This window comes from Squalius cephalus, assembly GCF_949319135.1.
Source record: "Squalius cephalus genome assembly, chromosome: 1".
Taxonomy (NCBI): domain Eukaryota; kingdom Metazoa; phylum Chordata; class Actinopteri; order Cypriniformes; family Leuciscidae; genus Squalius; species Squalius cephalus.
This window is the reverse complement of record NC_137122.1, coordinates 5,493,747-5,520,775: the sequence shown is the minus strand read 5'-3', so window position 1 is coordinate 5,520,775 and position 27,029 is coordinate 5,493,747. Positions and strand designations below refer to the sequence as shown.

The 27,029-nt window shown below is 40.4% G+C and overlaps 3 protein-coding genes across 6 annotated transcripts in view; 1 reads left to right on the top strand and 2 right to left on the bottom strand.

Moving 5' to 3' along the window:
• Positions 1 to 10,831, top strand: part of LOC307169178 (interferon-induced very large GTPase 1-like) — a 29,052-nt gene extending 18,221 nt beyond the window's left edge. For 2 of the 3 annotated variants that reach the window (XM_079889645.1, XM_079889644.1), the window contains one exon: positions 4,878 to 10,825. In XM_079889645.1, coding sequence (XP_079745771.1) covers positions 5,085 to 9,671 — 4,587 coding nt within the window. In that variant the 5' untranslated portion in view covers positions 4,878 to 5,084 and the 3' untranslated portion in view covers positions 9,672 to 10,825. Of the gene's footprint in view, positions 1 to 4,877 lie in introns of all 3 variants that reach the window. The other variant, XM_079889643.1, reaches the window with a different exon arrangement.
• Positions 1 to 27,029, bottom strand: part of LOC307155885 (uncharacterized protein) — a 468,056-nt gene that overhangs the window by 220,125 nt on the left and 220,902 nt on the right. The gene's annotated exons all lie outside the window — the stretch shown is intronic.
• The window catches only part of LOC307155857 (interferon-induced very large GTPase 1-like), a 250,519-nt gene that overhangs the window by 100,925 nt on the left and 122,565 nt on the right, over positions 1 to 27,029 (bottom strand). The gene's annotated exons all lie outside the window — the stretch shown is intronic.

Genomic DNA, 27,029 nt, shown 5'->3' with positions numbered 1-27,029 from the left:
TTTTACGGCGGCCATTTTTTAAACTTCAATATGGCCGCTATATAGACATCTCATAGATATATACACTAGATGTCGCCTTGGGGTTCTAAACATGCGTCAAAACCGCCGCCATCTTGGAACAGGGGTCTTGTCATAAGAAGTAGCTAGGTAACGCTGCTATATCCGCCTGTACTTCGAATTCATGGATGATACCGGACTTTTGTGCTGCGTATGGATGTTCACACATATTATTTGAAATAACCCTTGTGTTTAAAATGTACAATATGCAGGAGTTGATCCTCAATACCCACTTTTGGCTGCATGTGCTGTGTTGTTCCTAACTTTTGATTTTTTACCGATTGTACTCAAACCTTTTAATGAAAAAAAAAAAAAAAAACGCGTGACGCTTGTAACCTGTAAGTACAGTCCTAATAGTATGCTGGTCCTCTCCCTGTCAATCTTCAAACAGTACATCCATGATTATTATACATAGAATTCCGCAAATCGTATGTATGTGTGAGTTTTGCACAAGGACAGTGGGCTCAAGGGCTTGTTTTTTTTTTCTTGCAAACTGGGGATGGAGGTGTGGAAGGACACTGGAATTTGTGAAAATGTCAACTGTTTAAAGCCTTTCTTTAAAGTGAATTTCGTTTTGTATAAATTGTATCTTAATTTTAATAAATTTTATTCATCAACAAATTGCCTGTTAATAATCATGGATGCGTCCGCGCGGTCACTTAGTTATTGCACGTTAACTGGAGCGCATCTCAGCCTAACTTAACGAAACTCAGTGTATGCCTCACACAGACATGAGAAGAAATACATCAAATACACAAAGCTTGAATAGTCACGAAATAATTTAAAACGAAAGAAAAAAGCTAGGCTACTCTCTGATTCTGTAAACCAGTATGTGCATTTCTCTCTATATGCGCGTTCTCTACGGAGATGGCGATCGTCAACTTCATCTCTGCAGCCGAGTCGACACTGTCAAAAGTTTATTAATAAAAATCAATGCACGCGTCACCGGATTTACAAATGCACTTCTTGCTTGTTGCACGCACACATATTAGCCTATGTCGAAATAACGAGATATTATGTTGAAATAACATTATTCTTAATAAAACATCTTTTAGAATATTTGATTGAATGCTGAATGTTGCGCTTGTTCAATTTAATAAAATTAAAAATGTATTGTGATCATTAAAATAATTGAATATTAAATATTTAGTGGCCAAGTTTTGCTCATTTATATATGTATTATATAGAATAGTTTATTCTAAGTTTACTCAAGTGGAAGAATGTGACTAATAAACTTAGGCCTACTAGCACTATGCATTATATTTTGAAAAAGAAGTAATTATCTTAATATCAAAACCTTAAAGGGATAGTTCAGGATTTTAGACATGAATCTCTATAGCTTCCCCATAAGCAGTGTGGTGCATTGACCATGACTTACCCCCGACAGCGTCCTGTGAGTCGAGCTCCGGTCCAGTTTTGGTCAAGATGAAATTAGTCCGGCAAGATTGCTGGGGTCACGGCAATAAAGCTTTTTTCTTCTCAAATCAATATGTGTTCAAAAGAGTGATATATTTGCGTCACTAAAACGTTGTCTATGGAGAGGTCAGACCTCGTAATGGCTTGGCACTATTTTCTCCCCTGTCATATCACTGCGCGCTGCCGCTACCTACAGCCAGCTGCGAGCCGCGCAGGCGCACACCACTTTTTCAGTTGTTCGGCAGTGTTTACAGCAGTGTTTACGTGCTCAGAACAGCTACACGAACGAGCTAACATAGCTACTCACCAAGAGCGATCAGTTTGTACAAGCTTTGTAGAAAGCTGTGGCTCCAGCTTCAACTTGTTCAACTTCTCTGTCCATCCTCTCTCTTTCTGTCCTTTCTAACTCCATCTGGCGTAACTCGTCATCTGTGTATTCAGGTTCGTAAAGATATCCTTTTGGCTGTGTGTCGAAGTCAATGTTGTCATCGTCGCTGCTGTAGTCAGACATGTTATCGTTCTCTTTACGAGCTGTAAACAAAGTGACACGTGCGCGGCTCCCAGCTGGCTGTAGGTAGCGGCAGCGCGCAGTGATATGACGGGGAAGAAAATAGTGCCAAGCCATTACGAGGTCTGACCTCTCCATAGACAGCGGTTTTGTGCTGCAAATATATCACTCTTTTGAACACATATTGATTTGAGAAGAAAAAAGCTTTATTGCCGTGACCCCAGCAAACTTGCCGGACTAATTTCATCTTGACCAAAACTGGACCGGAGCTCGGCTCACAGGACGCTTTCGGGGGTAAGTCATGGTCAATGCACCACACTGCTTATGGGGAAGCTATAGAGATTCATGTCTAAAATCCTGAACTATCCCTTTAAATTTCCTCTGGACTCAATGATTAATACATGTCTGACCGTTGGAACGAACCATAAAAACTAGAAAATCGCATTCATGACGATTTATGGTGATTTTATTTCCGTTAGACCTTTGCCTACATTGACGCTGTGCATTAAAGAGGAGGGGCTCCCCTGTTCCAAGATGGCGGCTCTATTGACGCATTCGTTCCAATGAACTGCCGTAGCCCAGGCGACATCTAGTGTATATATCTATGTAGACATCTGAGCAAATGCAAACATTGATTTTCTGACTCCTTATAGCATAACCTTTCAAAAAAGTAAAACCTTTCCAAAAAAAGTTAAGCAAATCCCCAAAAAAATTCCCCCAAAGTTTAAAATCTGAATATAATGAACCTGACTAATAAAATCGATATTTCTTCAGCTTAAATTAACTCACTTATCTTACATTGAAAAAACATTGAAACAATATCAAATCAATTTTAAATAAATAGATTTACATTTTGTGAGGGTGCCGGGAAACTGCTGGTTGATGTATTTTTACACACCCCGTCCCTATGTTGGCCACCCCCAAAGACCTGGGCGTAAAGCCATGAGGACTTCTTCTTAGAGATGATAGCCCTGATGGCAGGTCTCTGTCCCTGTCATAGTATTCAGAGCTGCACCAACCCGAATCTCGCCACTGCCCGAGTGATCGCCCAGAGTAGTTCCCCTTGAATTTTTTCATCACAGGAGGAACGCTCAAAGGCAGCAAACTCACATTCCATTCCAACGGAAAACACAAGATTCAGTGTCCTCTGACTGAGCCGAAGAAGCACCGGGGCATGCTTCGGTAGTCAGGCAAAAGGACATTGCGATCTAGAAAGAGAGCGAGCGATAGGGACCCGTCTCTCGCCCAGATCACGCGAGACCCACGATCGAATTGTGGGTGCTACCCCTTTGAAATAAAGCCCTGCATTTCACCTCGAGCCCGACGGGCCCCGACTTTTTTACGCCCCTAGGGCCGGGCTTCGGGCCAATTTTCACGTCATAGTTCACATGCGGGCCGGGCCTCGGGCCTTTTTTGGGTTATCCTTCTTTTTATATTTTTACACATTAATTAAAAAAATATGAGAAGTTGACGTCAACGATAGAAAATCAAACATAGAAAGACATTTAATAACCTCATAACTTTCATAATCTTATCATTACACTGACATATGATTGACATGACAGTCGCACGCACGCACGCACAAACACAGAAGGTTTCCCGTCAGCGCAACCAACGATTCACCTCATGTGCAAATAATGGAGAATATTAAGAGAAAAATCGCGAGTGATAGAAGAGAGCACTGGGTTAAAATCTTACACTGTGGATGCTATTCTTTTTCTCCACGATGCTCTCTAAGAGACTATTCTAACTTTTCGTTTGATTGGACTTTATTTTCGTTTAACTGTTGGAAACTACTGATGTTTTTCGTTTGATTGGAATTTGTTATCGTTTAACTGTTGGAAACTACTGGAAAAAAAGAATGGCCATGTTCTGTGGTGCATTTTTGAGGTAAGATAACCTGCAAGTTTGTTTTTGATTTATTTTATTTAATTAGTTTAGATTGACTATTGCTCATTTCGTTTGCGAGCGCTGTTTCGAGCAGCCTGAGCCTGCCTCAGTATTTCAAAAAAAATTACTCACTGTGGTTTAATAAATAAACATTAAACTAACTGTCTGTGTGATATGCTTGAAGTGTTTTATAGGCTATCTATGGATTTTATTGTAGCCAAGTAAAGTATTAGCGTTGATTGAGAGGCTAAATTGATCAAACATGTTTTACTCGCTATTGGCTCGGCTTGCTTGGTCGTCTTTTTTTTTTTTTTTTTTTTTTTTTTTTTTAATGCTCCAAACATTTGTCTAAATTAACTTAATAAAGAAATGAAAAGAAACATAACTAACAAAATGGAGATTTTAATGGCTGCAAATAGGGCAGGCTACCGCTGTGAAAAAAAAAAAAAAAAAAACGGGCTCGAGTCGGACTCGGGCTGATAATTCTGATGAGCTGTCGGACACGGGTCGGGCTAGGGCCTGAGCGTCTCGGGCCAGGGCCGGGCTCGGGCCTAGATTTGAGGCCCGTGCAGGGCTCTACTTTGAAATAAGCAAAGCGAATGTGAAGCACTTTAACTTTGAACTTTTCACAATGCTCACATTTTTCACAAAGACTCTCTCTCAAAGACAAACATCGTTTTAAATTTGTATGTGAAATGTTTTTTTGTTTATTATGTCTCATATGTTTCTTTTTTTGGATGACTGAATTCTTTTTATCTGCAAAACAAATTTACCTGTGGGTATGAAATAAATATACCTTGACACACATTTTTCACAGCATTGTCATACAAAGATGTATTTCACATAACGTAAAGCGCAGCATTGAGTGTAGCTTTTGAAAGGGAACAAGACTTTTTTTTTTTTTTAAAAGGGAGTAATGTCATAGTTAGTAGCATTCTACAACCATTTCTGTGACAATTGTACACTAAAATTAAATTAAAATAATATTATTCCTTTTATTTCACAGAAAACCACTGGGGAGTATAAAGTAAAAAGTGAAGGATCAGACCAACATGAAGAAGAAAAAACCCTTCTTGAAAGACTCTCTCTCAAAGACAAACATCATTTTAAACTGAAAGCTGAAGATGTTCTTCAGTTTACTAAACATTCATTAAAGTCCAATGAGTCTTGTGCAGAAAAGGAGCTGATTCAAACTTTCATACAAAAACTACTGATGATGAACTACAGAGCAAGACACATTAAAACCGAAGAGACCAGTGATGGAATTCAAATACAGCAAGGAAGCAATGTTTCTTTTAATGAGGCAGACTTTGATGATTTTTTTTTCAACTCAGAGTCTTTGACTGAGAAAAAAATAAGTCACTCTGAGCAAATTAACCCGATGGATGTTCAGATGGCTGTATTTCACTGTGCTGATGGTCTCCTGAAGCAGCTGATGGTCACTAAACTGTCCCAGTGTCAGTACGCTCTGCCTCTGCTTGTTCCTGATCCATTCACAAAACAGATTGAGTTTCCACTCTGGACATTCAGACAAATCAACAAGAGCTGGAAGATGACAAACAACAACCATGAAATCATCAGTCAAACCCAGCCGATCTACAAGGCAGAAACTCCAATGGTATTTTTCTTCAGGTTTGGCTCTGTGTCTTCATCCAAGTCTCAGCTGATGAACAGTCTGATCAATGAGAAACACAACACGTTCTTCCACAGGCACTGCCCAGGCAGCAGCAGATCCAGAGTCCTGATGGATGGAGTGGTGGAGATCGCCTGGTTCTGCCCCTCTGGGAAAGACACAGATAAATTCACTGAATGTGTTGCATTCTGTAATCTACACGGTGATGCAGGAGACCATGAGAAACAGCTGCAGATCCTCTCTGAAATGGCCTCAGTCAATGTTGTTCTATTACCACAACTTCAGAGGAATGACAAAAGCATGATAAAACTTCAACAGCTCTTCAAAGTCTCAAAGCCACTAATTTGCCTTTTTACTCAGGATGAATATACTGTCATTAAGTCACAGAAAGGAAAATACAAAATTGGTCTAAAAGACAGAAATCAGGCGGAAGTATCTGAAGATCTCAGAAGAGCAATAAATGATTGTCTCTCAGAATCATCTTCCACTTTCAGACTTGAAGATGTGTCCAAACCCTCAGACATCAGAGTAGATGAGGAAGATGATGATGACTGCAAGAGAGGAAGAGAAGCAGCACAGCAGATGATGAGTTTACTGAAGGAGAAAGATCTGAGAGAAATCAAAGAATCATTTCTGCCTCATCAGGGGAAACTGTGGCATCAGTGGAGTCAAAAGAACAAAGAATTACATCGACCTCAAGCAGATGAGACAGGAATGGACATCAATAGAAAACACAGAGAACTCATGGAAATTCGTCAACAGCAGCATGAATCTGAAATCAGTGAGTTCACAACATTCTTTATAAATAAAATGAACTCAACTGTCGAATATAAGATGTTTTTCATTAAATGGCTCAGAATCTTCCTGGATGAATATACCTCAAGTGACCTTTCTGTTTTTCTTCACAATTATGATAAAACATGGTCAGAAATTGTAAAACTGAAAGAGAATCATGATAAATCTGAACAACTCAAAGCTGAACAAGCAAAACTTGAGAGAATATCTGAGGATCTTCAAGCTGCAACTTTTGGTTTGGAGCACATCATGAGGGAGATCGGTCAGATCTATGAATCATGTTCATCTGTGAAGAAGCAAAAGAAAGGCCTGCAGGTTCACTTCTCTTCTCTCCCGAGTCTTGCAGCAGAGATGATGACCTCTGGATTTCCACTGGAGCTGATGGATGGAGATGCTGCTAATGTTCCTGTGATCTGGATCTCTGCTGTTCTAGATCAACTCATCCAGAAACTGGGAGACCAGAGAGTCTTTGTGCTGTCAGTTTTAGGGCTTCAGAGCTCTGGGAAATCCACCATGCTGAACGCCATGTTTGGGCTCCAGTTTGCCGTCAGTGCTGGCAGGTGCACCAGAGGAGCTTTCATGCAGCTGGTCAGAGTCTCAGACGAGATGAAAACACAGATGAACTTTGACTATATTCTGGTCGTTGATACTGAGGGGCTTCGTGCTCTAGAACTGGCTGGAAGATCAACAAGACATCATGATAATGAATTGGCCACATTTGTTGTTGGTCTGGGAAATATGACACTGATCAACATCCTTGGAGAAAACCCTGCTGAAATGCAGGACATTCTTCAGATTGTTGTTCAGGCCTTCATGAGGATGAAGAAGGTCAGACTGAATCCCAGCTGTTTGTTTGTGCATCAGAACGTTTCAGATGTCACAGCTGGAGAGAAAAACATGGAGGGAAGGAGACGACTGCAGGAGACACTGGATGAGATGACAAAACTCGCTGCTAAAGAGGAAGACTGTGATGCAGAAAGTTTCAGTGATGTCATTAAGTTTGATGTTCAGAATGATGTGAAGTATTTTGCTCATCTCTGGGAGGGAAGCCCACCAATGGCACCACCAAACCCAAACTACTGTGAAAATATTCAACAACTAAAGGAAACGATTAGATCTCAAGGTTCAAAGTCACATGGATTAATGCTGACACGCTTAAAAGATCATGTTAAAGATCTCTGGGAGGCTTTACTGAATGAAAAATTTGTCTTCAGCTTCAGAAATTCTCTGGAGATTTCAGTCTACAGAAAGCTGGAGACAGAATACAGCAAGTGGTCCTGGAGTCTTCGCAGTGCTATACTGGAAACTGAGAACAAACTACACAACAAAATAGAAAATGAAGCAATTCATGAGGTTAAAGAAAGTGATATTAAAAATGAACTGAAGAAGACAAGTGAGGAAGTCGAAAAATCAATGTCAGAATTCTTTGAGAAGGACAAAGACAAAGATATACTGATTCACTGGAAAACATCATTTGAAATCAAAATCAAAGAGCTTCAGGAAAACATTGTGAGAGAAACAAAGAGGAATTTAAATGAGATTCTTCCTCATCCAGACCTGGAGAAAGAGATTGATGATCAGAGGACACATCATGAAAACACTCTCTATGAAAAGAGCAAAGAACTTGCCTTAAAATTCAAAGACAAAACAAATGATGAAGAAACGCTGAAGAACGAGTTTGATTTGTTCTGGAAACAGAGTGTGAAGAAGATCATCAGAGACACTCCTCCAATCAAAGACATTGATGTAATGAGAGATGTGAAAAAGATCCTCAGTGATATCTATGGAAGTGTTTCTATGGACCACTGGGGGGAAGGCAGTGATATTTTATCTGTGCCCAGTTATTCACATTATGTAAAGGTAAAGAAATCTGGTAAAATTCCAACAGATGTCTATAGATCAGTTAAAGTGAGTATTGGTTCCATTCTTTCTCAAGAGGATGAAACTCAAATAAAATCATTAGTCACTGATGTTGATCAGCAGACAAATAAACTGATTCAGTCGTTTAAAATTTCAAAGATGGGCTACAACATCAGCTATATTAAAGAACTCACATGTTTTATCAAGGCAATAGTGACACAACATCAGGAAAGATCAGTGAAATATAAGTTCAAGAAACAATTTTTCATGGATTTGTGTTTTTCCATCTGTAAGAGAGCAAACAAGAAGATTACTGACCAACACAGACTGTTCAGGTATGCCAATGATCCTGAAACACATTTTGCGATTAAGAGAGAAGAGTACTACAGTATTTTCCAGAAATACTGTCATGGAGCAACATCAGCTGCCATTTTTGGTGAGATCATCTGTCAGAAACTGAAAGAGCCCATTGAGCAGAGCGTCTGCAAAAAGACTTCCAGAGATCTGACTGATGAAATAATGAAAAACTGTCAATCACTGAATGGAAACAGATCAAATCTGGAGAAACACATCCTGAAGACACTGGCAGAAGATGAGGATTTTGACAAATACATGGATTACATTAATAATCCCAGAGATCACTTCAAGAGTTTCATCAAAGATGAAGTCAGTCGGTACATCACTGATCATTTCAGTGTCAGTGTTTTACCCAAGATGGAGGAGAACATTAAACTCCTGCAGCAGAAGATCATGGAAGCTGCACATGCATCTACTGAACATGTTCAAGAGAACAGAGGAGATGTTGGTTTGTGGTTGAAGAGTTTCACACAGAAGCTCTCAGATGAGCTGATCTTCTCTGAAAAAGACCTCAGTGGAGTCAAACATGATGATGTTGATGATTTCAATCTCCTAGAAGATGGGATAAGACATGAACTTCCTACAGTTGTTTCTGATATAAACACTCATTTCAATGACTTTCTCTGGAAGCTGGACTATAAAGACAGACCAGATGAGCTTCTGGTTGATCACTTCTGTCGGTGCTGTTGGGTTCAGTGTCCGTTCTGTAAAGCCGTCTGCACCAACACCATAGAAAACCATGATGGAGATCACAGAGTTCCTTTCCATCGTATTAATGGGCTAAATGGGTTCTATTACAATGGAACAAAGGATCTTTGTATAGAGTTTTGCTCAACTGTAGTGACAAGTGATCAATCTTTTAAAAACTCAGAAAAGTGGTTCCCATTTAAACAATACAGAAGAGCAGGAGGAGTTTATGCGAAGTGGAGCATCACCCCTGACTTCTCTCATCTACCATACTGGAAGTGGTTTGTGTGCAGATTTCAGGATGATCTGGAAAAAAACTATGGGAAATCATTTCAGGGGAATGGTGAGATCCTTGAATATTGGAGAAAATACACAAAGGAGGACGCACTTGAAAGTTTAGAGGAATCTTACTCTTTTAAGAAACTTATCTTACCACGTCAATTAAATAGAATTCTCTATAGTGTGTGAAGTAAAAATAAAATATAAGAAAATAGTATGTCAGTCAATTTTGATGATGAAAAGGGTGACTTTTATTTGCAGGGTAGCAACAAAGTACACAAAGCTACTTTGATTCATAAAAACGAGGCACCGTTACTCAAAGTTACACTGGTAAAAATTATTCTGTGTTGAAGTAAATAGTACAGACTTTTTTTTTACTCGTATAAGTTAGATCAGGCAAAAATGTAATAAACAATGTAAATTCTGTATTAGTATTCAATTTAAGCTTGTAGAAATTAAAACGTAAATATAAACATTATAAAATTAAGTAAAACCTGCTCTACTCTCTGTGTTCCCATCAAGCACTGGGGCATGAATCATTAATAAGGTGGCATTTTCCTCTGTTTTCTATCTGAATTTACACAGTTTTTGCATTGCTTTTGTTGTCATGTTTTTGTGACACATGGAGTTCATTTTACACCCAAATTTGCCGTATACAACATCAGAAAGATCCGTCCCTTCCTATCGGAGCTACACAACCCCTTGTCTAAGCTCTTGCTCTATCCAGACTGGGCTATTGTAATGCTCTCCTGGCAGCTCTTCCAGCATCAGTCAAACCTCTGCAACTGATCCAGATGCTGCAGCAAGCCCTAAACTCACTGCTTCAGATCTATGTGTCTCCAGAAGCTTGTGTTCTGCAAGTGAACGGCGCCTTGTGGTGCCATCATCCCAAAGGGACACAAAATCACTTTCATTGACCTTTATCTGGACGTTTTCCTGCTGGTGGAATGACCGGCGCAACTCAATACATTTTCAAGATCCTTGCTATGTGTACTGTGCTAGACTAACTGGTACTTGTCACTGCACTTGTTGCTTCTATTGTTCTCTTAATTAGTAAGTCACTTTGGATAAAATATAATTGTAAACGTATAAAATAAGTTCTTTTAGAGCATAAAGGTTTACAGCAATTGCCTTTTAATGTGGATATTTTTACATGTTCTAAATTATAAGCTTGTATTTCCTATCATTCATATATCTTGATGTCCAGTGTTTGTTTAATGACTAATACTGTAAATGTGCTGTTATTCTGTACTTATACATTTAGTTAATTGAACATAAATTGACTAAATTTGCTATTATTAAGTACTCAATTAGAGATTGGTCAAAAAAAGTTGTGAAATTGGATCTGTAAAAAATAAAAATGAAAACTAAATATACAAACTTTGTATTTGAGTTTATGTACTTATTGCATTTTTATACATAACTTCATAGTTATTTTACACAGAAAAACTATATATTAAAAGAAAATTACTGTAGAGACAGCATTATCATAAAATAACTTAAAAAACCCCCCCGAAATTTACAGATTAACCTGAAAGTTAAATGTTTTTTTTTAATGTAATTTGACATAATATTACCACGGTTAAACCATTATCAACAGTAATATACTGTGATTTAATTAATTTTGACAGTAAAGTCAATTCTGATTTTTTAAATGGAATTTCAAAAATTAAATTTTGTGAAATGGTTATTTGCTGTAATTTAATGGAATCCGTCTGGAAACTCTTTTTTACTGGATTTTTTTTTTTTTTTTTTACTGTGTGATTTTTGACTCTTTGGTTGAAATCCAAAGCCCATAGGGAGCTGTCCTCGGCTCTCCTTGACTTTTCTGCTGCTGTTGGTTCTTATTAAGGTGGATAGGCCTAATATAGGCTACAATTAAAGTATTTTCTGAACTCTAATTTCCCACAAATTGCATTTCCAAACAAATAAATGGATGCATGCAAAAATACATATATGCATAAATAAATAACTTGATTAGGCTACTGAATAAATAAATAGGCATACACATTATAAATAATCTGTATTCATATGTATTAATCATGTTGATAATAACAATGTTGATACATGTAAAATATTACATATTAATCATGTAAATTTCCCGCACCTGACATAGACATCCAAAAAAAAATTACCCAGTTTAAAGGTCAAATGTTTAACGTCAATATTACGTCAAATTTGGGTCATGGTTGGACCTCCAAATAGTGAACCTAGTTTGGACATCGAAAAGATGTCCAGAATTGGTCATGGACTGACGGACCCAAAATAGACATGATCTGCATGTCTATTCGACGTCCAATGTTTAATAGGACCGTGGTTGACGTCGGAAGGACTGATTTGCTAATAATCAGCTGAAGAGATCAAGAGCTGGTAATATATTCGTGTGATCACAGATAGCTGATTGGGACGGTGACCTGGCTTCCCCTTCCTTTTTGTCTTATCTTCTGTTGTTCTGAACACTTTGTTGCGCATTGCCGCAATGTTCCGTCTCACCTCATCATTTGCACCTGTCAGACAAGCCCACATTCAAGTGACCTTGACATCAGGAGATTGTGAGACCTGAGTATTAATCCGTTTGGACACCCCCGCACTGTTTCAACTGGAGGACTGTGTGTTTGTAGGGGCTGTTTGGTACATTTATTGTTTGTGTGAATGAACTCATAAGTTGTTTCGAGTTGTTTGAGTGTATTGGGTGTTTGGAACCTTACTTTTAAAAGCTAGCAGCTGATTTTATTGCCTCAACTCTGATTCATATTTTTAACCTTTCTCTTGTCTTAAATGAAATTACACTATGGAAATGAAAAATTCCCCTGTTTAACCCTCTGGGGTCTGAGGGATTTTTGGGGTCCTTGAGATGTTCTGACATGCCCTGACATTTGTGCTTTTTTCAGTTGCTTATAAACATATTAATGGCAAAGGTGTAATTACACTCTATTTAGCACAAACAGGGCTAGCATAATATGTGAGCAACATGCATGTACATGTTTGTATTTTTGAGAGAATAATGTTTATGCATGGTTATTACAGTTTTTTTCAGTCGCTAACAAGCGTTTGTCCAACCAGTGTTCACATTTTCAAAACTCTAAACACAATTAGCACAGCATCAGTCTTTTGTGGCCATACCATTCACATATTTCTTGTATTTTTCACACAATATGCAGTCAGTGAACACATTTCCATAATGCTTAAATTTTCTTAACAGACAAGCTATACCTCCCAACAAAATTATAGAGTGTTTTTGTAGTATTTACAAATGTTAACACACAACATCCCACAACAGCAAAAACAATATTCCAAACCTTAGATGCAGTATGGACTGCATTTATTTACCATTTACATGAAACTTTTACCATTTTTGTAAATTTCATGACTTTAGCAAAATGTGATTTTGATTGCTAGCAAAATGTGTTGCTTTTGAACAATGTCATGAAGAAACAAGCTTTTCGAGTCCATATGCATCTTCCTGTAATGATGCTGAAAATCCAGCTTTTCATCACAGGAATACTGTAAATTACATTTTACACATGACATACATATTTTTAAAAAGAAATCAGTTATTTCAAATTGTACTAATATTTTACAATATGAAAGTTTTTAAAAAAAAAAAAACTCTGCTTCTGCAATGATATCAGTTCAAAAACAATATATCAGTGAGAGAGTCAAGGAGCTACAACGACAATATGTCCAGATATAGTGTAGCCTACTGTATATTCAATTCAATGTCCAGTTCTATAAGCTTTGCACTTTGCAAGTAGGTAACCTACACAGTAATATGTTACAGTACAGTATAGTATACAGTGATGATATGATTTACATAAACTTTGTTTTGAGAGTTATGGAATTGGAGGCCAACCAGGCCCCTCATGAATTCATATACATAGATGAGGCAGGATTCAATCTGGCCAAAAGGCGTCGACCTGGACAAAATGTAATGTTTTTGCTGTTGTTTTTTTGTTCAGAATGCTCTTGTGTGTTTCATGGATATTTTTCTACTGTACCTCCTGTAGTAAACAGTAAAGGAATAAAAACTGATTTGCTTTTTACTGGAATGTTTATGAATGTGAACAGTACTGTACATGTGGACATACAGTTCCCAACCAAGAAATTTAGTGTAAAACGGTGGATTGCATGTTTTGCATGCAGATACCTGTAAAACTGAAACATAAAAGTCTATGCAGTTTTAGTAATGTCAACAATAGCCAGTATTTTGAAACCTGGTGTACTTTGATTGACTGCATGTACCTTGTGAAGTGAAAACAAGTGTTATTCTTTGACAGAATAATTTCATTTTGAGTCAGATTTCCAGTGTTTTGGTAAAGTTAGTGTGTGCACAGAGAAACATGTGTTCTGTTTTGAAATGAAGAGTTAGTGTATATTTAACAAAATGTGTTTTTGAGAAGACAATTAACCATTTGGCCAATTGTGTTTTGTAGGTGTGAGTCTGTGTTAAGAGTTTAGAAAAATTATCTGAAGTATGGGTAAGCGCTTGTTAGCGATTGAAAAAAACTGTAAAATAAACTAAAAACTAAAGTTTCTGAAATAAGGCCACAAAACACATACTAAATATGTGTCAATAAGACTTTTGACTAATGGATGTCGTTGCCTAGAGTTTTTTCTTCAAAATGATGTGAAAATCATCATATTTGAGGTGGCAGATATTTTACAGTAAAAATGTATAATCTATCCAAAACTAGTCAACGAAATGTTGTCTTTCATATGTCTGTAACATAGGTCTTTCGTTTTTATTATAAGGAATATAAATGTTAATTTGCAGTTTACAGTTTTTCTGAATTGCTAAGACACATTTCTTGAAACCTGCTCTCCTTTTCTCTAAACTGTGAACACAAAACCCAATTTTCAAGCTACATTCACAAAACCTCTGACTCCTCTTGCAAAACCAAACATTTGACCCAAAACCATTTTAACTTTAATCAAAATCACTCACTACCGTCAAAAACCACACAAAACCAGCTAATGTGCAAACACAGCTTAGCAACCATTACACACTACATAAATAAATGCAAAACACTGTGGGATAGCGGGAAAATTTTTATTCTTGTACTCAGATTTAAGCAAAAAGAAATAAAATAAAGCTTTTAAAAAAACTGCAGCAAAAAAGAGAAACAAAAGTTATGTAAAGAAAAATAAAATAAGACATGTTTACAGCATTTATTCTGCCTCAGGATCACGCCTCTCTGCTGGGTGAGGCCACAGGACTTCATCCACGTCACATGTCAGAATTCTGTAAAAAGAACCCCATTTAGTTAGAAGTATACACATACACACACATTTTATTCAGTAAATGTTTTAAAAACACAGTACCATGGAAAAGTTATGTCTCATTGTCCCCTTTCTGAGACAAGTATACTTTACCTGTTTTCTTCTCTGAAGGTCCGGATTATAGAAGCCACTGAGAACCTGCTTAGGTTTGGTTGCACACGTTGCCCTGCCTCCCTCATAGTCATGCCATGCACCAGAACATGATCTATGACAGTTGCTCGAATGTCATTTGAAATTATTGATCTGCTTGGTCTTTGTCCTCGCCCACCACCTCTGACACAGACTCCTCTTCCTCTTCCTCTTCCTCTTCCTCTTCCTCCACCTCTTCCACCTCTTCCTCTGTTCTGCTCCATTGTTGGATCAACTCATGCCATTTGCATTTGACTAGGCTTAAATACTGTTTTCTTATTGTGTGCACTGATTGGACACATGTTTTTTCAATTTTGAGTGGTAGTGTGTAAAGGATGAGAACAGTGTGTTAGTTATGTTTAACTTCTGTAGCCTGTGTGCACCATTCTGGGTACAAGTGTATGACACTGCAAAGTTGTGTTCTGTGTTTGAGAATGTGTTTAGAGTTTTGGTAAATGGGTGATTCAGATTCGCAAATTGTGTCCTAAACAGATGAATAGTGTTTAAGATTTTGACAACAGTGTGATTGATTTGATAAAAGAGTTTTGGCAGTTGCCAGTTTAGTTTTTACAATGGGATTTAGTGTCTTAGCAATTCAGAAAAACTGTAATACGTTGCTTATACAAATACATTTTATTTCAACATATTTCAGTCGATTTTTACTCAGTAAAGCAAAATAGTTTGCTAAAAGCAGATCATTCATTCACACACAGAAACGCAATTCAAATTTAAACCGTCTTTTTGCGAGTTGTGGTAAACAGCGCATCTCTGCCGTTCATTCATTCACACAGAAACGTGATTCACTTGAGAATGAAAAAAACTTACTTGTAGCAACATTGGCTATGAATCATGGCTCATTGAATCAGAACACAAACGCACATTCCTTCTTGCTGTCCCACTCTGAACCCCCGAAGGTAAATCAGTTGTGTTGGCTCCAGTTAGTCTGCAACAAATGGACTTTTACAACATAAATTGCACCTTGGAGGATAAAAAGTCAACACATTCCCTTACCTTTGAATAGTTCTGAATTCCAAACCCCCTTTCCCCTCTCTGGACCACAGAGAGATAACGAAACTTGAAACTTTCTACACACACACACACACACACACACACACACACACACACACACACACACACACACACACAAACATCCTCCTATAGAAATATAGTTTTAATGTATGTAACTCAGATTTGGGTTTGACCTTCCTGTATGCATGTTTTATTAATTTGTTTGATCATATAATTATGATTTTCTAGAGGTGTGGTTTTGAAATGTATTCTTTAATCAATAGTGTTTTAGTTAGAGAAGGTTCACTAACATTCTCTGGCAATCCCTTCCCCCCTGTGTTGAACTGTGTTTTATTGCCTAATGGAATGTCCAGCAACAGAGATTTTAGGAGTGGAGCAGAGTTAGTGTTAATCTTTAAGCCTACTTAAATCCTACATTTTCTATATGTATAACCATTGAAGAAATATGTAAACCTGAATGTAATTTCTCTTTTCCACGATTGTTCTTCTCTGTGATGGGTTTTTGTATTCTTGTAAACCTTAAAGGAATAATGTTTCAGATGTGCACCCTGTTGCAATCATAGATATGCCATGTGGATCTTTTTAAAAGTCCAATTTTCATTTCCATTTGTAAATGTACATCACATTTTGGGTTAATCTTATTCCTAGATTGTTAGTAGAACTCTTAATGCTTATTTTACAGAATAAGAAGTCATTTCTATGCCGTAGCTTTTAAACATACCAAATGTGGTCTTGAATTGAACCTCCATATACCCGTAGGAAAGATATGGGTACCAAATTATGATAAAATGCATTTTACTGCAGTTATAATTGTTTAAAGTAGAAATGGCATGATCCTAAGACTGTCATAAAACATGCAAATCGAACTCCTAAGTGAGACAAAGGAAATTTCTCCCGCCTGGAATTTCGCGTTCCAATTGGCCCAAGCGCCAGGGAGGAGGGAAATTTCGGTACCCTAGAAAAGCGGTTACACTCCGCGTTCCGTTCAGTTGAGTTCGGTATTTTCTTTCGTCTTGTTTGTTCCTGCTTGTTCGAACCCTCCTCATCAGGGAGACCATCAATGGCTCCCGTTTAGGGGGCTTTATATTTTATTTTCTTTAAGTCTTTTAGTTTTGTTTCGTCTTCGAACTTCAGCCGACAACTTCAACTCAAAGGAAAAGACTCTTTTGAAAATCCCGCGGCGTGCGCTCCTCTTCATTGAGGACGTGCACGAGCACTGCGTCTGAGGAAATTCCTGGCTCCATGGGACCTAGGGAGTCCTCATCTCCGTTTTATTTTCTTTACTAAGTTTTATTTTCATATTCGTTACTCCCTCCATAAAGGGAACTGAACTCTGAATCATGTTTCTGGCCACTTCACGTTTCAGTGAACCTTTAAACTGCGCGCGAGTCTGCTCGCCCCGAAGACACGAGGAAACACGCCCCGCTCTTAAAGGAGCTCTTCTTCAGCAAATACAAAGAGAACCATACGCAAGTATTTTGATTTGTGATTTGATTAATCTGATTTCTTGTTGTCTCTCGAGGTTACATTGCCTGTGATTTTGCCATGCTGAGATCATCTCGGTGATCTCTCTCATCCGGAACGTTAGTTTCACTTTCTCCCTTTCATTCTCTCTCTCTCTCTCTCTCTCTCTCTCTCTCTCTCTCTCTCTCTCTCTCATTTTCGTTACTCGTTTAGTCTTGTATTTTGTTTACGTGTCCTGTATATACATATTTACTCGTGTAAACTGTAGTATTTTTGTATTCATTAGTTCAATGTATTAGTCCAATTATTAAAACCCATTATATCCTAGATTGTCTCTGTATAAGTGTTCATTTTACAAGTCAATGAAACGAAGATCAAGCTACGCTTTACAAATGCGTTACTGTTAAGTAACATCTTATAAGAACAAGAAAGTAATTTTCCATGGCCAGAAAATATAGCTTTCTTCGAATTATAAGAAAGAGATAATTTTGTTGAGAAGTTGATGGAATTAATTTTACGACCAGTTTGCGGGACAAACAACTGTTTAATTAATATATTAATTTCCCTTAAAATTACTCTGATTAATTGATCTGAAAGAGGGACATTTTGGTATACTAATGATTGAATTATAATTCATTGTAATTGAACATTGATGTATACGAATAAGTCTAAATTTCAGCTTCAATAATTTATTAATATTGTAAGAAATAGATGAATCAACCCGATTCCTAATTTTGATTCCCTATAATCATTTGAGCTAAGTCATATTCCTTACAGATGGTGGAGAATGCGGGCACGTTTCAAACTTTGTTTTATGAACAATATTCAGTTTCAATCTGTTTATATGGTTATTAATAATTTTGTGCACACATTTTATGAAATTATGAAAGTGTGAGGTAAGTCGCAAACGCGAACTCACTCCTAACTGTCCAAGGCAAAAAGCCGAAGTCAGTAGGCCTAACGTTACATTTTAACAAATTGCTAAAATATGCCTAGACAGTTTGAGCACTGTTAAATGCTACGTACACTGCAGTATTTAATATTACAAATGTCCTGTTAAGAGATGAAGAAATATCTCTGCAGTTGATACATTTCTAATATTTGTTTTAAATCGCTGTGAACGAAGAATTCTCACGTGCGTACTACCGGTATTAATAAATATGTTTCTAAAGCGAGATTCCTTTTTAAACATTTAGGCCTTGCATGCATGCTATATCGTTATTGAATTCGTGGTTAGCCACAGTGATATTCAAAAATAAACGATAAAACTCCTGGTCGAAAAAAATGGATTAGCTACCCAATTTTTAAACCGACACATTAAATCATAAGTGCTATTTTGATAAAGGGTGTATGGGAGTCTAGCAACAGACGGAAAATTCCTGTTGTCCACATTTGAGTATTTGCGGCGAAGAAACCCCGCCATACTCTCCTGTGCAGAATTAATAGCACCAAAACGTCCGCCGAGACCTCTGTCCTATTTGTGAGTGTTGCAGAAATCAGCGCGTGACGCGAGCTGAAAAGCTCTTAGCGTTTGAATCACATTGAAGTTGTGTAATTCCATTTACTAAACGCCAGAGGGCGTAAGTGTTTAGCAGCCTCAAATTACCCCCTTTGCCCCTCTGATTTTCACCTGCATGAGCGCAACAACGCCATCTCGTTGTCAGATAACGCTCTCTTTATGGCTGAATTCATTTCCCTGTGAATTAATGTTTAAACTCTAAATAACTATTCGCATTTACAGCTTTGCTCGTGCGAATATTATTTTGTGTTAGACAATTTTCCTGCTTTTAACTGATACATTTACTCTGAGTTTGGTTCAAACAAGATTTGAATTAAAACTTAGATTAAATCTCAGCCATTCCCTTAGAGGAAACAACGGCACCTAGTGGCCGCCTCCCGCTAGGTCGGTCCACTCAGCTCTCTTTTCTCTCTTTACAAATCCTGTCGGGAATTGTTTACTTCCACTTTTCTCTTTTGATTATCTTAATAATCATTGATGAGACTTCACTGTTACCATTAATTATTATGGGATATTATTCTGAGTTTTCCTTTTACATGTTCTTTACATGCTCATTCAAATTTGATTTAAACTAGTTTGAATTTTAAATTTAAATTGAGTTGTGTATTCAGCCACTTACATCCACTTGAAGGAAACAGCACCATCGTGTGGCCTTGTGGATACTAAAGTCGGCATCACTATTTTCCTCCTTTCACTCTTTATATCGTCTTTCTCTCCTGATTATTTTTATAAATAGGACTGATACTTTAGGGTATCTGGATTATTATAAGATATCATTCTTATTTTTACATTTCCTTACATGCTTATTTTAAATTTTAATTTAAACAAGTTTTGAATTTCTGATTTGAATTAAGTTCTCTGTTTGCCAGGTTAAGCACAGAGAGGGAGCATGCCCCCTTGTGGTGAAAACCCACTACTGCGGCCTGCCTCTTCTCCTGGGTTCATCCTGTCATTTCATTTTGATTTTATTTTTAAATTTTTATTTTTTTTATTCTATTATTTTATTTCTACTGTTATTCTTTTCCTTCTCTCTTTTGGGTTAGGTCATTTTGATAAGTAACATTATCATAATCTCCTTTTGTTTATTATTATTTAGTAAAACCTTTGACTCTTATTGCCACATAAATAACTAATCCATTTGGTTTAAACAAACTAGCCTTAATTCACTTTAAGTTTCACTTGTTTATCCTTTGTGTATTTATAGGTGGCATTCACTAGAGCACTGTGGGGAGTTGCAGTCATCTCGGGTTGGTTTCCGCGAGTGAGGTTGCCCAACCGGCGTTACTGACACTTGACGTACGTGTTGTTTCGGACACTTCCAAATCCCGTAGCATCGTTGCGGCACGCAACTGTGACATTAGCAATTTGGCACTCCAAAGGTCAACCGCGCCAGCCGACACACACAAAGCAATTTTGGGACAATAAACCCGAACTGGGGCCTAAAAGTGGGCCACTCTTCAAGAGAGTTCCGGGCTAAAACCCAATTTTGCCGTATTGTCTGGCCGGGGAAACCTTGGTGTTGCCAGGTTGTGCTGTAAAGTCGCAAGTTGTCTGAGAGGGAGCAGCGAGGTACAGGGAGAAAACGAAGCTGCCTGAGGACACTGCGGTCAGGTGTCAGGTGTTCCCAACAGAGCGGCTTCAATTCACCACAGGTAAACTAAATGTGGTCTAAGCCACAAAAGATTAGATATTCCCTCGGGTACATTCTAGATGTTTGGCCCACCTTTATCTCTTCTCTAAGCCATACCCTCTTCCTAGGTTTCCTACCCCGATAGCCCCCACTCACCTGTTGGCCTATCTTAAACCCTAGCAGTGGTAATAGCTTAGGTCTCTTTATCCTCTTGAACACGTACTGTGTTACTATTCTGTTTATTTAATTTCAGACCTAGTCATCACTAGTGTTTTGTTTTACCTCAGTCTTTCCTATCCTTTTGTTCTGTTGTGATTTGGTTCTTTCATTTCACCTAGAGACAGTAACCAGTGAGAGCCACCAAGGAAGCTAAATAGTAGAGTGACAACCAGCAGCCAGTGTCACCACGTGACCCGCTAGGCTACTGCCTGTCAAACCTCCATTTCAGGTCCTTTGTCGACCCAAGTTAATTGGAACTGTCTAACTGTGCATCAGTTAGCCCAAAATTCTCATAAACGGCATAGCCTGCATGAGTATAGCTCATCAACCTTAGAACGAACTTGCATTGGTCTCTTTGTGTGTGTGCTGTGTTTCTCTCGCCTACAGCGAAGCCAATATGTCCCGTGCATCCAGTCCCGCGGTCCGTCGGGAGCACTTAGCGACATGGCTGGAAGCGACAACGAGCACCTTCCTGCCCAAGGAAGCCAGTGACCTGCAGCATCTGAACCAAACGCAGCTGGATACTGAGCTGGACCAGCTGATGGCACAGGATCCTAGCCAGAGTTACACCCACAAAGAACTCGCCAGGATCACCGGGACCCTAGCTCACCTCCTCGTCGCCCAGGTACGGCTCAGCGAACGGAGCAACATCGACCTGGAGCAGGAAGCCGCAACGCTAAAGCTTCAAGCGGAGGAGGCCCGGAGGGACCAGGCCCGTACCCAGAGTCGTCTAGATCAGCTCCTCCTCGAGACCCAGAACCAGCGCGAGAAAGAGGACGCCACAGATCCAGAACTACAGAAAGAAGTAGAAAGACTTCGAAATGCCCTGCAAGATCTGCGCCTCGACACAGACCAAAGAGAACAGTTGGAGAGAGAAACCAGAAAAGAACTCAACGAAAAACTCCAACAAAGTGACGCTCTCCTACGGAGAGCCGAGACTGAACTAAAAGAAGCAGAAGCAAAAGCCAGGGCCTGCGAAAAACATTTGCAAATGGCCCGAGCTAAAATCGGCGAGCTTACTCTGCAGAGAGACGAGCTCCAAGATGAACTTGACACTGTTCATGCAGAACTGAAACATTCTTACAGACTGCAGAGTGGCTGGAACGGAGAAACACACATCACAGAGTTTCTCCCGGCCAGCCACCCCAACCCTTTCAGCCAAGAACCCAGAGCTGAAAAGGGAGATGTAAGCCCACCGCTCAAGACATCACCAGCCAGCTTTCAAGAACACCTGTCAGCAGCAAAAGGGGGAGGACCCCTTCAGACAACCCATGCCCCTAACCACGGCACGACCCCCCGAGAACTTGACAAGCTAGCCCGAAACATTCCTATGTTCAATCCAGATTCTGCAGAAGGTTGTGACATTCATGCTTATTTAAAAGACATTGACTTTCACTTGCAAACTGTCGCCAACGTGACAGCTTGGGACAATTTGTATCTGTTAAGAAAAACGGCTAGCAGTGATGTTCGTAGCTTCCTAGACCGACAAACTGAGGCTGTCAAAATGGACTTCCAACAATTACGGCAAGCTTTGATCCGTGAATTCTCTGATCCAGACTCCGATCAAGGTTTCATCGTTGCTGTAGACCTCAAGCAAGGTCGGCGTGAACACCCCCAGATCTACTACAACCGACTCCGACAAGCCTTCTTCGGAGCACGGAATGAGCCCGGGATGGAACAGGATGTTACCTTTAAAACTCTTTTCCTGCGGAATCTCCATCCAACCTTATCCCATCATATTGGGGTTTTGGCCGATGCACGGACCATGTCTACCCAACAGCTGCGTGACTTAGCCCATAAAGCTTACACCAAGCAAAAGACTATTTCTGAAAAGACTGTGAAAAACCCCACAATCTATTCTGTCTCTGAGCACTGTTCAGAACTTACTTTAGAGGGTGCCCCACAACACCACAGTCACAGACATTTTTACAGAGAGTCACGACCGTTCCAAACCAGCAGAGGGCAACACAATCGCGGTGGTGCTCGTCCAAAGCACCAGAGCGAGCGCTCTGAAAGATTCCGGGAAGCCGGCCGGCGACCCAAGAAGAGCCGATCTCCACCGTCCAGGACAACAAGCCCCGACAGAGAGTGGAACCACTCTCAACACGACACTGGTAAGCTCAAGCCTGAGCCCACATCAGATAACCACAGTGCAGCCACGTCTGAAACAGCAGAGATCCTAAGGGTGCTGAAAGAGCTTCTTCACCAGAAATGTTGCAAGAAAGACAAGAAGGACGAGCCAGACATCTTATGCCTAAGCATAAGAACTGAAACCAAACCGTCTGTCCGCCATCTGACTGAGCCAAGCACCTCGAACACTGCTCATCATCCACAGACCACAGAGCTAACTGTCACATCACAAGGTGACAACATCACCAAAGCTCCACAGCTGACAGCTGCACACCCTGAACGAGACGGCACACTTCCTCACACCAGGTACCAAAATACCAAGGTACCAGGAAACGCTGTTCTGTCTAACTGCCTCCACAGCAAGCTACACGAGACCGGTCCTAACCACCCAACGACCGTTACACCTGTCCCGATGCCAATGTTTTTGGGCAACCTGATCAAAAAGGGGGTGGCCCAAAAACTCTACCTGAACATCACGTTGGAAAAGGAAGTGGGCATGGAAGCCCTGATAGACACAGGATCAGACATTACGGTGATCTCAGATCAACTTTTCAAGAGACTCCAATTTCAAGCTAAGAGACAAGATCAAACTCTTACACCTCAAACTTGTGAACTGAACGTACAGTCATACAGTCAACATGACATCCGGCTCGAACAGGTAGCCCACATTCACCTGACGATTGGTCCTTTGAGTCTAGTCCATCCCGTGTTCATCTCAAAAATGGACACTTTTCCGTTCCTCATCGGCAGAGACCTTCTAGATCGTTTTGAACCGTTACTGGACTTGAAACAGCTCAAAGTCTGGGCTCAAGTACGAGAACTTTGCCCCCTCCAGTCACAGCCAGACGGTCAGGTCACAAAGGTCACAGAGTTCATGGGAACTCCCACAGCCAGCCAGGAAGACACAGACTCAGCACCAACTGAAGGTTCGAATCCGCTACCCTGCACCTTACAGCCCACCAAAGACTTTGACACTTGCTGCCTCAATGTCATGACTGACCTGCAGCGACATGACCTCATTCAAGCCATTGCCAAGCCTAGTGCATTAAACAACAAGCTGTGGTCACTTTCAACCCACCCACCCACCCTAGAGGTTGAAAAGCTTACACACAGCATAAGAACTTTACAAGCTCAACTGCCTACTTCAGAGCCGCTTACGCTGGCTCCGCTATTTGAAAAGACAACCATAATGGACATGCGAGCTTTTGTCAGCTACATAAAGACTTTCCTTATCCACCCTCACACGCCGTCTGACCTCACTAACAACCAGTGCCTCAGACCACTGCATGACACCACGCACATGCTGCGCGTACAGAACAACATTATAAGTTGTGCACCGATTGACATCACTATGCCAAGGCATGTAATGCCACGGCGCACAAAGGGGGATAAACTGCTAATGTTCGTCTATAACGCATCATGTGCTGCACACCGCAGCACCAGAGACACTGACGAGACACTGAAGCAAGCGACAAGCCGACAGCAAGATGTGGCAAAACATGGGCCAAGGCGAACTAAACCCAGTCGCCGCCCACGAAGTAAAAAGACTGCCCTGTCCAATCAAAGACAACCCTTGCTGGCTTCTTCCTCCCCTTTCTCTCTCTCTCTCCCTGTTGTCTGTACCAGGTTGCTGCTGTGGTTCGCCATGCTGTACTGTCAGGCAACCAGAGGACAGCTGCCACCGAGAGAACGACCGAGACTCCAGATCACAGACGGAAGGACCTACACCCAGCAAGTGCATGTTCGACTCATCCAGCCCCGCCCGGTCTACAGAGCACACTACCCCAGCTCCGTAGCCCAATACATCTGGACAAGTGTCCGACGGACAGAGGACTCCCTCTCTCACGCCGAGGCCAAGGTCGAACACATGTTCAACCAACTTGAGAAAGTGACTGTTGCACAATCGGGACTCCTAAGCACCAACCACCACTCCAGCCAGTTCCTGGGAGCGTTGCTCGGAACCGGAGCTGCCGCCAGAACTCTGTTTAACATTGGTGTGTCCAGTGTAAATGCAGCGAACCAGACCGCAAACTCCAGGAAGCCTCGGTTTACTGTCTTACAGAGTGACTTTGTCCAGACTCAGCTGGTTACAGCAGTAACGACAGACATGCTGTGGGAGGTTAGCCCCTCCAATGACAACCTAGCCACAGGTGTAATTCCACCGTACCTGATATTAAGCCTGATGCTAACTGTGCTGGCTTCCGCCATCAACATGCCAGCTGACCTTCTACAAAAACACCTGGCCTACTCTCTGGGTAGCGCCATCTCACTCTGTGTCGATCCCGAGCAGAGAGAAGTGGGCTTCCTCTTAAATCTGCCTATCATCGAGTCAAGCCAAGTCCACAGACTTACAGACATTGTCAAGGTCAGGGTTTGGAAAAACAACACCCACATCAAGATAAGCCCTCCAGACGTGGTGGCCTACCACGACGGCGACACACAAAGGTACTCAGCTCCAAACCTGCACCTGTGTACTATGACCAAAGACATTCATTATCTCTGCCTTAGCAAACCCTTACTCAGAGACAACGCTGAAGAAATCTGCGGGTTGCACCCCCTGGTCAGCAAAGTCACCAACACACAAGCGGAGATTGCAGGTGAAAGGTGGCGTGCTAATACACCTGTGCACACCGCCACTGTCACTCACGACCAGCATGACACAACCAGCCGTGTCAACATGCTCAACCAGAAAATGGCACTTCAAGTACTGAAAGGTGTCATCTTACACCTTGGTACCTTGATGGTACCAGCTTCCCAGCAAAGAGTACCAGACAGCACTGAAACTACCATCCTCCCAGAACTTCAACTTCACCTTGAATCCAGTACTGGAACTCTGGATTGAGAAAAGGGGGTCTCAACTTACTGACCCTGCTCCTGTCAACACAGCCCTCCGAGCACTGTCTCGACGACCTGTTCTGAACACTTCATCTGCGGTCCAAGCCGGGACTGCCGCCGACATTGGGCTGTGCACCTCTGCAGGTAATCAGCCACACCCTAACACTAGGTTGGTCTCCATCCTGTACAGAAGACTCAACGAGATGCGATACAGCCAAGCTCACGAACGCTGTGTCCAAAGGCTTCAGACGGAATCCCCGGAAAGGGGGTGTCAAGTCAGAGACCCCGCCGAACCTCATCGAGCTGAATCCTCAGCTCCAAGAAACACCTGCCTTCCTACTGTCATGATCCACCTGCTGCACGACCATCATGATCCACCTGCTACATGACCATGATGATTCACCTGCCATGTGACCATTGTGATGATTGTCGTCCGATGATGTCCACACAGGGACTTCATCAGACGAAAAGGGGGAATGTAGCAACATTGGCTATGAATCATGGCTCATTGAATCAGAACACAAACGCACATTCCTTCTTGCTGTCCCACTCTGAACCCCCGAAGGTAAATCAGTTGTGTTGGCTCCAGTTAGTCTGCAACAAATGGACTTTTACAACATAAAATGCACCTTGGAGGATAAAAAGTCAACACATTCCCTTACCTTTGAATAGTTCTGAATTCCAAACCCCCTTTCCCCTCTCTGGACCACAGAGAGATAACGAAACTTGAAACTTTCTACACACACACACACACACACACACACACACACACAAACATCCTCCTATAGAAATATAGTTTTAATGTATGTAACTCAGATTTGGGTTTGACCTTCCTGTATGCATGTTTTATTAATTTGTTTGATCATATAATTATGATTTTCTAGAGGTGTGGTTTTGAAATGTATTCTTTAATCAATAGTGTTTTAGTTAGAGAAGGTGCACTAACATTCTCTGGCAATCCCTTCCCCCCTGTGTTGAACTGTGTTTTATTGCCTAATGGAATGTCCAGCAACAGAGATTTTAGGAGTGGAGCAGAGTTAGTGTTAATCTTTAACCCTACTTAAATCCTACATTTTCCATATGTATAACCATTGAAGAAATATGTAAACCTGAATGTAATTTCTCTTTTCCACGATTGTTCTTCTCTGTGATGGGTTTTTGTATTCTTGTAAACCTTAAAGGAATAATGTTTCAGATGTGCACCCTGTTGCAATCATAGATATGCCATGTGGATCTTTTTAAAAGTCCAATTTTCATTTCCATTTGTAAATGTATATCACATTTTGGGTTAATCTTATTCCTAGATTGTTAG